We start from the raw sequence: 13237 nt of genomic DNA, 5'->3' as shown, positions 1-13237 counted from the left end.
CAGACCCCGCACGTGCCTCTCTGCCCACCTTCTGTGGCCAAAGTGGAGGCCGCAAGAATCCAAAATTCAACAGCACTCTTGGAGGCAAACCCCAGCTTTATACCTGCTGTCTTCTCAGGGCTATTTCTGTTCTGGTCTCTGCAAATTCATTTCTTTTCCTGGCTCACTGATCAGTTTATTTTATAAGACACCTTACAATGTTTTAGTTCTATCAGTCAGAGGGGCTGAAGGGTCCTTGAACCACCACTGCTGGAAACCTAAGCCAGCTGATTCCTTGAGGGTTTTTTGGTTGTTGTTAGTAATCTCTGTGCCCAACACGGGGCTTGAACTCATGACCTTCAGATCAAGAGTCGCATGCTCTACCGACTGAGCCAGCCAGGCGCCTGGTTCCTTAAGTTTTAAAACGGCAAAGAATTTCTGACCAAACGTATAAGACCCAGTTCTTCTCTGAGTAGGAAAACTTACAAAATCTTTACTTTTGGTTTAAACTCAGAAAAATACTATATGCGAACCTATGTGGATCACTGTGCATTCAATCAAGAGTGCAGCTCTGTGAATCATCTTCAATTCACTGTTTGTGCCCGTCTGACACAGGACCTTCGCCTTCCGAGTGCCCCGGGGCCAGTCCCCCGTCAGGCTTGCTTACCTGGTACCGTGCGGGCCCTATGGCGGCCATCCAGATGCCCATGCTCACGTCTTCACCCTGTACGTGCCCCGTGAAGTTGAAAGGCAAAAGTTTAAATGCTGTATCATCTTTAAACGGGATGCCACCCGTTCTCGTAATCCTCTTTCTACTTGTTTTCTCGTTACTCTACCAGCAAATGCCAAGACCGTATTAACACCTGTACACAGAGTAAAAGCCAGCGGCCAGGAACTGCACATCGCAAGGAGAAGACTAGAGACAATATAGCAAGTGGCCGGTCCGCCCTTCTCATGGGCCTTAAACCTCCAGCACGACCGTGTGAAGGACACTGTGGATCCGAGAGCCGGGCGGCTTGTTCATTGCCACCGTCACCGGAATCAACAGAAAGCAAACACTTGCTGTATCGTCTTCCTTCTTATGAATGTCAAGCCTTCCATTCCTCCAGGGACTACACTTATAAAATATAGTCTGAAAACAAGCAGGCTCAAGAAAAGGTTTAGGAATAGAATTTAGAGCCAGGATCTGAAGGCGAGGGCTGCATCCCTGACCTCTGAGGGTGAATCCTACCCAGACAGACTAACATGCTTTCCCTGGGGAACACCGGCTCTGTGTCAGCGATGGAATCCTGGGCTGGGTGAAGCTTGTACACTCTTGGGTCAGAAATCCCGAGTCACCTGATAGGTCTTCAGTCTGCCCGCGTTGCTGGCCAGCCACTGGACGATGTCCCTGGAGATCACGTACCCCGAGCCGCAGGCGAAGGCCGGGTAGGCGGGGCTGGGGTATTCCAGCTCCTGCCACTTGCCGGTTCGGTCAACTGCCCAGTTCAGTCTGAAACTGAGATTCAAAACAAGTTGGTCTCTTCGTATTGGTTTGACCCCTGTCCTACCACTAGGAGGCCGCACCCCTTTCTTATCACTACAGAGGGCGAAGCTGTAAAGGTGAGCAAAGAATGAGAAGTGTTTTTTTAGTCCAAGAAAAGCAATTCTCTAGCTGGCAGGTGTGGCGTATAAAAGAATGGTCTATCGGATTCTCTCAAGGTTACATTTGTGGGGTTTCTGAAAGTGCCAGACCATCTTGTGTACATACGCTAAAAACCCCTCATTAATCCATACTGTATTCTAAAGAAGCAGCAGTTTCAAGAAATGTGTCACAAATTTATTCTAACCACTTCTTTCTGGGCCACGAGGATAAAAGCCCTACCGTTTCTCCTCCTTCATCACATGAGCCTGAGGTTTCTCATTTCGAAGAATTTCCCTCTACTTGGTGAACAACATACAGTAACCCAGGAGCCTAGGAGGGGGGTTTCCCAGCTCACATGTTTTGCTTGTGAAAGACAGCTTACGTATTTCATTATAAATTCATCCCATTGGATCAGGTACCTGAAGGCCAAGTGGCTAACAAGCTTTAACTTACTTTCCCCACCAAAAATTAGGCCCGTCCAGATTCTTGTGGGCAATTCTATTAAACACAGCTTCTAAGTCTATGTAACAGTCGTCGTCTGTTTTTAGCAACAAATCAAAGCTGGTTGTTTCCACGGTCCTGTTGGCAAAAGGGAACACGGAAGTCAGTGCGTCCGTACAAGGAGACACAGCGACGCCAAGGCGATGACACCGCTAATATTTTAATGAAAAGCTGTCCCTGAGCTGCCTGTACACTTTTTCAGCTTCTTGTTCCTTCGATGTTGAGAACATTTGCTCAGAAAGTTGCTGCCAACCGCAGTCCCTGCTGGATGTTCACTAAGTGGCATAACAGAGAAGTACCAGGCTGACTTCAGGTGCAAAAGAGGGGCGCCTGGGTGGCTCTGTGAGGCGTGCGGCTCAATTTCAGCTCGGGTCATGATCTCATGGTTTGTGAATTCGAGCCCCATGTCGGGCTCTGTGCTGACGGTGCAGAGCCTGCTTGGGATTCTGTGTCTCCCTCTCTCTCTCCCCCTTCCCTGCTCACACACACACATACACTCTCTCTCACAAATAAACAGACATAAAAAAATATAAAAGGAACAAAAGAACAAGAACACAATTAAAAAAAAGATGCCTTAAGTGAACATATGCTCAAACCACACTTTACTGGCCTTGCTCCGGCCAGGCCACCAAATCCATTCAGCGTTCGAACCTCGTAACGTGTGTTTGCGACAGGGGCCCAGGATGAGAGGACAGGTGTCATACGAGGCCCCACACACAGAATGCTGTTGTACAAGATGCTCTGTTCTGTGCCACTATTTATGCTGCACTCACATTTTATGGTTTTTAAAAGATAGAGTTATGACACTGAAATATATTTCCCCTTGGAAACGATTTCCGGCTATTAAACTATTATAAATGACCTTTAGGAGGCCCAGGAGGGTGACTTCATTTACCCAGACAGAGGAGGGCAAGTAGAAAAGTGACTTCATCTCACCCTGCCAACCCCCATGCATCTTTGATTAAAACAAAACAAAACACCCAGAGTCTCGCTAGGGAACCAAATGACAGAAATCTGAAGAAAGGAAATCTGGAGAAAGCTTCATTAAGCCCAACAACGGTGAATCTAACAACAATAGGTCCACACCGAGTTGCTTAACCCTGTGCTTCTAAGGTTTATTTCTCATTAGCAGCACGGGCACACATGCTATTTATTTGCTAATCAGGAGGAACTTTTTTGATAAAGGACACCGCGGTCGCTGACCAAGCAACTGAACAGAGAAGGAAGAGGGCGCACAGGCGAGCAACTGGGAGCGGGTCCCCCAGCACAACCCTGGGAGCCCACCACTGGTGGTGCAGGTGGAGACGATGGCCCAAGACAGTGGCAGTAATGACTGAGGGGAGAGGCCGAGACCTCAGAGACCTGTTTGGAGCACTGGAGACAAAGCTGAAACTGGCGGTGGTATCTGAACTCAACTCAACTTCCACAACCGTCAACCAGCTCCCTGTAGAAAGCCCTAGAACTCCACAATCCGGATTTCCCATTTCCTGGACCGCCACTCCTTCTCTTTGCCTCTTTATATTCTTGCCTTGGCCCCCCTACCACAGGAACCCCTACTATCGGCCTTGAGCTAAATAAGGAAGGTTCTCTTTCTCATTCCAGTTATCCAAACAAAACCCTGATAGTCCAGACACGCCCCAATCTCCAACCCTTATTTATATCTGCCCTCTGCCCACCAGGTGACCCCAAAATTATATTAATTTGCCCTAGCTAGGAAACATCATCTTCCATAAACAAAATCAGGCCGTCTCCCCCTCAGGACCAGGGGACTGTGTCCACAGAGTGCTTGACCACCTCCCACTCTGCCCAGGACAACAGAGGGGACAGGAACAGACTCTGGGGCTCACCAGGAAACAAGCTCATTGACAAAGTTGTAAAGACAAAGATGTGAAAACACTATGGGTTTAGACAGAGACAGGTGTTAGCTCTGCACTTAGGGTGGACAGTGTTCAAGGGCTCAATGACATGTTAGGGGACCCTGGAGTAACTAGTAATATTAACTCTCTCTCTTTCTCTGTCTATATATATATATATGTATATATATGTACATATATATGTACATATATGTATATATGTATATATATATATATATATAAAATAGTTGTTATTGCCATTATTATTATTAAGGTAGGAATTACAACCAAGGTCTACGAAATATGGAAAGGTTGGGGAAGTTATGGCAGACTCCAAGTGTGTTTGGATTTCATCTTACATAAAAGTTTTGGAATTAGGGCAAGTAGTTTTTATTTTTTTTTTATTTACATATTTTTAAATGTTTGTTTATTTTTGAGAGAGAATGTGTGAGCGTGGGAGGGACCAAGGATCTGAAGCAGGCTCTGTGCCGGCAGCAGACAGCCTGATGCGGGGCTTGAACTCATAAACCGCGAGATCATGACCTGAGTGGAAGCTGGATCCTTAACCAACTGAGCCACCCAGGGGCCCCAGGGCAAGTGGTTTTTAAGTGCATGGAGAAGAGGATAGAAATATAATGTGGATGTTCAGCTGAACAGAATTCAGATCATTAACCTGGACTCGAGGAAACTATACTCGGGCTGTTTAGGTCGGTGGGTATGAACACAAGTGAAAGGGGGCCATTTTCAAACTCACAGATTTTCACCTGATGTTGGCTCGAGACCACCAAGACGGTGACTCAGAGGAGCGATTTTGACTCCCAGAGCAGATGACTCAAAATGAAACCAACTTTTGCCCTGTTTTTGATAAAGATCATTCATGTCATGGATCTGCTTATGTAAATAAGAAAGCAGCAGAATTTTAAAAGTTCTCGCAAAGAACCAGGATACAACAGATCACACCCCAGGTGTTCAGGGGCCTTAGGGTTGTTTAAAAAAAAATTCAGGGGTGCCTGGTGGCTCAGTCGGTTAAGCATCCGACTCTTGACTTCGGCTCAGATCATGATCTCGCAGTTCACGAGTTTGGGCCCCGTGTTGGGCTCTGCACTGACAGTGAGGAGCTGGCTTGGGATTCTCTTTGTCTTCCTCTCTCTCTGCCCCTCCCCAGCCCGCTCGCTCTCAAAATAAATAAATTCAGGGGGAGCCTGAGTGGCTTAGTCAGTTAAGCATCTGACTTCAGCTCAGGACATGTTCTCATGTTTTGTGAGTCTGAGTCCCACATCAGTTGAGTCCCACAATGTGTGCAGAGCCTGATTCAGATTCTCTCTCTCTCTCTCTCTCTCTCTCTCTCTCTCTCTCTCTCTCTCTCTCTGTGCTCCTACCCCACTTATGCACATGCGCTCTCTCTCAAAAATAAACAAACTTAAAAATTCAGTGGTCTAATGTTGATAAATTGTTTCTACACCCAAAGAACAATAAAACAAATTCTACCTGCCCGACGTTTTTTACAACTTACCATCTATAGAAGTTCAGTAATTTTGCAGGAACGTTTCGGTAAGTGTCAACAACGTCCACAAAAACGATATCGTCGTAGACGCTGCTTTCCTCCCTCAGTAAGGCATCTTCCCTGTGGAGATTACTCATATGGTCAAGGAGTCTTCGAGGGCGAGAATGAAGGTTTTGTAAGAGAGCATCACCTTCTACAAAGAAAAAGCCGAGAGTTGGAGAAAAACACCACTGTAAACTTCAGCCCCAGAACGTGGAACATTATGTGCACTCGCACTCCTTCCCCGAGACACCTCACGGAGAGCAGCTGATAGGAACTCTCCTCGCGGCCCGGGACGAGCGCACGCGCTCTCCGTGGAGAGCAACGCGGCCTGTTGGGCGGAAGACGCGCACACCGGGAAAGGCCACTCAGACCCAGCCCTAGAGGCAGTATTTCATGTGCTCCCAAGGATGTTCCCCCCAGCACTGTTGGTAACAGAAAATATGGCCCATCCGCATCACGGAGTACAGCAGTTAAAGAAATTACCGTGGTGCTCAGTCGGTTAAGCGTCCTCGATTTCAACTCAGGTTATGATCTCACGGTTGTGAGATCGAGCCCTGCATCAGGCTCTGTGCTGACCAGGGTGGACCCTTGGGATTCTGTCTCTCTCTGCCCCCGCCCCCATCTCCCCCTTGTACTCGCTCTCAAAACAAGAAAATAAACATTAAAAAAAAAAAAAAAAGGCAGTTACAACAGACTGGATGGATGCTGGTCTTAAGGAATCACTAGGGTTAAAAAAAAAAATTACCCTGATCTTGCATGTTGAGATGAATGCCACTGAAAAATGGCGCCGAGGAAAAGGTGTATTTATTGCTAATCGATATGTACAATCTGGTGCCATAGAATCAATTTTAAAACACTCTCGTCAGGGGCGACTGGGTGGCTCAGTCAGTGAAGCGTAGGACTTTGGCTCAGATCATGATCTCCCAGCTCGTGGGTTTGAGCCCCACGTGGGGCTCTGTGCCGACATGACAGCTCAGAGCCTAGAGCCAACTTCAGATTCTTTGTCTCCCTCTCTCTCTGCCCCTCCCTCGCTTGTGCTCTGTTTCTCTCTCTCTCTCTCTCTCTCTCTCAAAAATAAACATTAACAAATTAAAAAAAAAGCAAATATGACAAAAATAAACATTTGTTAATTCTGAGTAATAAGTACATGAATGTTTTTTAATTTAATGTTTATTTTTGCGAGAGACATAATGCAAGTGGGGGAGGGGCAGAGAGACAGGAAGACAGAATCCGAAGCAGGCTCTAGGCTCCTAGCTGTCGGCACAGGACCCAACGTGGAGTTCGAACCCATTAACTGAGATCATGACCTGAAGCCGGATACTTAAACGACTGAGCGACCCAGGCACCCCAGTACGTGGACGTTTCTTATAGCACTCTCTATTTTTGGTGTATTTGGTGTATTTTGGTGTTTTTGGTGTATTTTGGTGTATTTATCTCATGATAAAAATGTGCTTAGAAGACATTTATTTACTATCGCCCAAGTTCATGAATCACTTGTCACATTTGGGCAGGGACTGTCCTCCGTTTCTGTCAATTTCAGGCAGCAATTTTTTTTACCAGGGCAGGATTTTTTCAAATGTCTTGATCAAATCAGAGAAAATTTCATGACAAACAAAGTGAGTGGCTGAGGGGTGAGGACGAGAAACAGCACAGTAATCTGGCAGTCCACCTTCTGTGCCCACATGGGGGTCAAGAGGTCGGAACCTGATTTCTGCCTCTGCCACTCCGACTGCTGGTCAAGCTCCATGTTTCTGGGCCTGTAGTCTCGTCGGCAGGAGGAGGAGGTGGGCCACGTCAGTGACCGTCGGACCGCTCGCTGAAATACAGATCCCCAGGCCTAAGCCTGAAGATTCAGCAGGTCTGGGGTGGGGCCCAAGACTCTATCTTTAACACGTGTCTTCCTCGAACTGACGCGGGCAGACCACACACTCTTCTGCCCTTTGAGAGACACAGGCCGAAATGACCCTGTGTCCCCTCCAGCTCTTACATTCTACTGTGATAGCTTTTAACTTTAAAGACAAACATACACAATTTAACACTGGAAGGAAAGTGAAGTGTCAGAAAACTGAAGGAACAGGAGAATGGCTGTAATGATGCAAGAGCAGAAATTGAATGTAGGCCTTTCGGATAGACAAATCACATGTTTTGTTTTATATTGCATGTATCTGAAAAATATAGTAACAGATCAGTGTGTGCTTTAAGTCTGATGATCTATTTAAAAGAACCACAGAGTTTACAGTCTCTCAGCCTTTGGAAGCATCACATCTATCTAGGGAGTTTGTTAAGATATAGATATCTGGGGGCACCTGGGTGGCTCAGTCTGGTTGAGTGTCCGACTTTGGCTCAGGTCATGATCTCACGGTCTGTAGCCCATGGGTTAGAGCCCCGCATTGGGCTCCAGGCCGACAGCTCAGAGCCTGGAGCCTGCTTCGGATTCTGTGCCTTCCTCTCTCTCTGCCCCTCCCCCACTCGTGCTCTCTCTCTTTCTCAAAATAATAAGTAAACATTAGGGGGAAAAAAAAAAGACACAGACATCTGAGCTCCAATCCTAAAGATTTCAACTCCGTGGCTTGAGGTAGGGCCCAGACAGTGATGCTAACACCCAACAAAATTTAAGAATTTGTGTGCCACGTGACTATTCTGAATAGCACTTAGATCCTGATTTTTAAAAATTAATTTATACTCAGATTTTCAGATATACCCAGTACAGGAGAAGGCAATCTATTCGTTTTCATTTCTTTAGCCTAAAACTTGAGTTATTTCACTCTTTTTGAAAGAAATTTTCCCTCACCCAAACCTTATTCCTTTAGCCTCTGTGACAAAAAAAAAAAAAATTATGACAAACTTTTGTCAAGAGTACAGTGGCTGCTCCTTGTAGAACAGTTTAGTGACAGAAGTCTCAGGGGCCCCTTAAACGGGTTTTTAAAGGCTCCTGGTAGTACGTACTTGAATGAACTGGTAAAAGAAAGGAAGGTGCTAGATATTCAAGTCAGATGGTGTGCGAGCCCTTTAGGAAACAGCCTGAGTTCCTTATCTGAACTTTCCCTGGGGCTGGACTAGCTTCCTGGTGAGCAGACACCTCCCTGGGCAGACTGGTCTCCTACCTAGTTTTATGTAAAATCTCTGGACTGGAATTAAGTAAGGATCTCTAAATTTTAAATTGCTATTTTTTAAATATGAAATTTATTGTCAAATTGGTTTCCATACAACACCCAGTGCTCATCCCAACAGGTGCCCTCCTCAATGCCCATCACCCACCCTCCCACCCCCCATCAACCCTCAGTTTGTTCTCAGTTTTTGAGTCTCTTATGGTTTGGCGCCCTCCCTCTCTCTCTCTCTTTTTTTCTCCTTCCCCTCCCCCATGGTCTTCTGTTAAGTTTCTCAGGATCCACAGAAGAGTGAAAACATATGGTATCTATCTTTCTCTGCCTGACTTATCTCACTTAGCATAACACTCTCCATTTCCACCCACGTTGCTACAAAAGGCCAGATTTCATTCTTTCTCGTTGCCACGTAGTATTCCATTCTGTATATAAACCACAACTTCTTTATCCATTCATCAGTTGATGGACATTTAGGCTCTTTCCATAATTTGGCTATTGTTGAAAGTGCTGCTATAGACATTGGGGTACAAGTGCCCCTATGCATCAGCACTCCTGTATCCCTTGGGTAAATTCTTAGCAGTGCTATTCAGAGTGGCTGGAATGAACAAATCAGGAGACTATAGATGTTGGAGAGGATGTGGAGAAACAGGAACCCTCTTGCACTGTTGGTGGGAATGCAAACCGGTGCAGCCACTCTGGAAAACAGTGTGGAGGTTCCTCAAAAAATTAAAAATAGATCTACCTTAAATCGCTGTTTTTTTTAATGGCAAGTTTATGGGCCAAACCTATGTACCTGTCCCAGCCTATCCTTTGGGGTGATGTAAGCATACAACTACTTCTATGAGGAAACACTATAAATAAAGATGTGTTTGGTGGAAAAATAAAAGCCACAGCCCATTTTCATCCTCAAACAGCACGCAGAGGCCTCAAACTGGGGGTCTGTCCCATCCTCAACACCGTGCTATTGAGGGGTCCCCCGCAGACTCTCCCTTCGGAATTTGGCCCCTGCTTTCCCCGGTCACTGAGAGCCTTCAGGGAAGCCAGGTCCTAATTCTTTTATAGGAACCCACGGTGTGCAGAGCTCTGGGACATCAAGGCAGAAACAGGACCGGGCACCTTTGTTCCACAAGTGATGTTCAGCACAGTGGCCAATAGCAACTGCCTCAACAATGGTTTTTCTTTCTTAAAGATCACAGACATAGAATTCTCTGGAGTTCATAGATGGATATGAAATAAGCATCATTCAAGACAGACACAGCCACTAACTCCATCATAACAAGTTCCCTTTAGAGTTTTAAGTGAATGCTTCTGACCCCAAGTCTTAAAGGAGTTCTTCTAACAAACCCATCCTTGAAATGAGATCTATTAGGCGAAGGATTTGAGAAACATGTACTCTGAAAGACAGTGTATGTTTAAATACTCACATTATGAGGAGAAAGTGTACCGTGAAGCAGGAGGGGAAGCTGAGTCCAACAGACCCCTTCCAAAAGAGGGCACCATGCCTGGGTCAGGGGAACAGAGCTTCTTCCCTTCTGACGGAGAAGCAGCACTGAGCCCACGACAGCTCTACGGCCAGGGTCTAGCAGTTCTGCAGAAGTCCCCACCTGGCTGGAGGATTAACCAAAGACAGCCACACGGGGCCAAGAAAGTTCAAGGCCACTAATTTTTCAAGATCACCTTTATGGTGAAAGACTGGATGTTTTCCCTCTAAGAGCAGGGACAAGACAAGGGTGTCTGTTCTGCCACTTCTACTCAGCACTGTTCTAGACACTCTAGCCATGACACTTAGACAAGAAAAATCAACAAAAGGCATCCAGCTTGAAAAACAAAAAAGTAGAACTATCTCTTTGCAGAAGACATGATCTTGTATATGGAAAATCCTAAGGCACACACAAAACTAGTAACTCAATAAATGAATTCAGCAGAACTGCAACACATGAGAGGGACGTATGAAAATCAACTGTGTTTCTACATGTTACCAATGAACAATCTAGAAATGAAATGTAAAAAACAATTCCACTTATTATAGCATCAAAAAGAATATTTAAGAATAAATTTAACCAAAATAAATGCCAGACTTGTGTTCTGAAAGCCACAAAACCACTAAAAGGACTCTAGTAAGACCTAAACAAATGGAAAGATACCATGTTCATGGATCGGAGACTGAATGTCAGGGTGGAACGCTCCCCGAAACAATCTACGTTCACTGCGACCCCTTTCAAAATCCCAGCTGGCTTATGTGCAGAAATTGACAAGCCGATCCTAAAGTTCACATGGAAAGGCAGCGACCCAGAAGAGCCAAAACAATCTCGAAAGAGAACAAAGTTGGAGGATTCACACTTCTGACATCACAGCTTACCAGGCAGTCAAGACAGCACGGTACTGGTATAAGGACAGACACATGGATCAATAGATTAGAACTGAGATCCCAGAAATAAATCCTTACATTTAAGGTCAGAAAGGACGGAGAGCAGGTGATGGTTGGTAGGGGCCAAGGGAGGGGAGGACGACAGTGTCTGCTAACGGGCACACGGTTGCTTTGTGGAGTGACGGAAATGGTCTGCAGTTAGTGGAGACACCTTCAGGACTCTCATGCACTGGAAACCACTTTAAAAGTGTAAAGTGAATGTGAATTATAGATCAATAAAGCTTTTTTTTTTTTAATGACAAAAAAAAAATCAGCTTTTATGTCAAAGTATGGAGTAAGATTAGGTACATAAGAATCAGGGCCCTCTTCAGCTTTCAAGCAGCCCACTTACCCTGAATAGTGTAAATAAAACCACCTGCAACTCCCTCCACACCTTCCATGAATCCATGAGGCAAGGCGCCCTCCCCAGCCTGGAAGAAACAAGAACACAAGTGCTCAGCGTTTCAATGCTAAAAATACATTTCTCCTACTTTAAAACTGATCTGGCAAAATCGATAATTGACGCCACAGCATCTAAATCCACCTAGGAAGCTGATGCGCTAGACTTACACGATCGGGACGACCTCCGTATTCTCGTTTTGTCATCCAGTCGCAACACTACATCAGGGGCACATAGCGGTCCATACAGTGTTCAAACTCCAACTTACACAGGACCACGTACTCTTGAACTCGCTACAGTAAGAGTATAAAAACCAATCTTCTTTTACATCCCAACCCTACCGCTGGAAAAAAAATTATTACCACCTCTGATTTCTTGGAGAGGAAAACTGATGAATTCAAATGCACCCAGGCCCATTTTTAACCTCGGCTCCACCATGCAGAGAAAAGCCCCTCTAAACAGACCGTTCAGAGGCAGCCCTACCGATTTCTGATGTGGCAGAAAGTGCCAACCGTCAGCGACGGTCCTTTCTGCCTCTGAGGACTGGAGGACTTTTTATTATTTTTTTAAAATTTTAAAAATTTTATTTTAATGTTTATTTATTTTTGAGAGTGAGAGAGAGACAGAACATGAGAGGAGGAAGGGCAGACAGAGAGGGGGAGACACAGAATCTGAAGCAGGCTCCAGCCTCTGAGCTGTCGGCACAGAGCCTGGTGTGGGGCTCGATCTCATGATCCATGAGATCATGACCTGAGCCGAAGTCGATGCTTAACCGACTGAGCCACCCAGGTGCCCCTGGAGAACCCTTATTAATCAAAGTTTACCTCTCCCCACCTCACAAGTCCCCCCCATGCCCCTGCCCAGGATGCGGGGTTTCTCGCGTGCTGCACCCCTGCGTGGCACAGCCCCCGCCCGGCAGTCGCCATGTTCCCACCTGGGCCAGTTCACAGCACTGCTTCTATAGGCACGGCGGCCGCCTGGCTGGTCCTCTTGCCAACGGACCTTTCAGCAGCTGTGTGCTACAGGGCAGTGTTTTAGGGCTGCAGACAGACACTGTCCTGAGCTGACTGCGGGAACGTGCCATTTAATTTACGATATGGTCTGTAGTTCCATGTGGAGGAAACCACTGAAGGTGAATGCTACAGTTTCCAGCTTTGTAGTTCTATGAAAGCTCTCTATTATATACTCTCTAATACAGAGTAGACTCTATTTTTTCACCGCGTACCCTACGTTGTTTTAGTACTTTTTATGAACTTCTATCTAAAAGGTCACAGCTTGGCTTTTATTCTGGCTTTTAAAAGTTTCTGACATTGTCACTTGCTGGTAAGGGAGCAAGACTCATGGAAGCTTCGAGCTTTCTGCATCTACGATGAAAACCTTAATTTTGTACATGGGGTTTCCTAGAACACGCTACTAAGTTACTGGACTTTTTTTTAAGGTTAGCTCAGTGTTTAGGCTTTCTCTAGCTCTCTACAGCTATATGTACCCCCAACATGGATCGTTTGAGTCTTTACATTTGAACCTAGTCCTCAACTCAGAAGTCATGTTTCCTTTTGTGTAACCAACTTAATACTACAGAATTCCAACACATTTTGGATATTTTTAAGTTTCATAAATAGAAAAGGAGGCAACATGACATATATATAAACATAGTATATATATATATATAAATATAGTATATATATATGTGTGTGTGTGTGTATATATATATATATATATATATATATATATATACATATTATGTTTATTTACTCTTATTATTTTTTGAGAGAGAGCGAGCACGAGTGGGGAAGGGGCAGAGAGAGAGGGAGACACGGAATCCG

At 45.4% G+C, this 13237-nt stretch overlaps 1 protein-coding gene across 4 annotated transcripts in view; it reads right to left on the bottom strand.

Annotated features, from left to right (window-relative positions):
- The window catches only part of B3GALNT2 (beta-1,3-N-acetylgalactosaminyltransferase 2), a 61564-nt gene that overhangs the window by 3676 nt on the left and 44651 nt on the right, over positions 1–13237 (bottom strand). For all 4 annotated transcript variants that reach the window (XM_023240380.2, XM_023240381.2, XM_023240378.2 and 1 more), the window contains 5 exons: positions 11367–11445; positions 5471–5654; positions 2057–2182; positions 1318–1477; positions 647–703 (listed from right to left, as the gene is read on the bottom strand). In XM_023240380.2, the coding sequence (XP_023096148.1) occupies positions 647–703; positions 1318–1477; positions 2057–2182; positions 5471–5654; positions 11367–11445 (606 nt within the window). The remainder of the gene's footprint in view (positions 1–646; positions 704–1317; positions 1478–2056; positions 2183–5470; positions 5655–11366; positions 11446–13237) is intronic.

Source organism: Felis catus, chromosome D2 (assembly GCF_018350175.1).
Source record: "Felis catus isolate Fca126 chromosome D2, F.catus_Fca126_mat1.0, whole genome shotgun sequence".
NCBI classification, from domain to species: domain Eukaryota; kingdom Metazoa; phylum Chordata; class Mammalia; order Carnivora; family Felidae; genus Felis; species Felis catus.
This window is presented reverse-complemented; position numbering and strand designations above follow the sequence as displayed.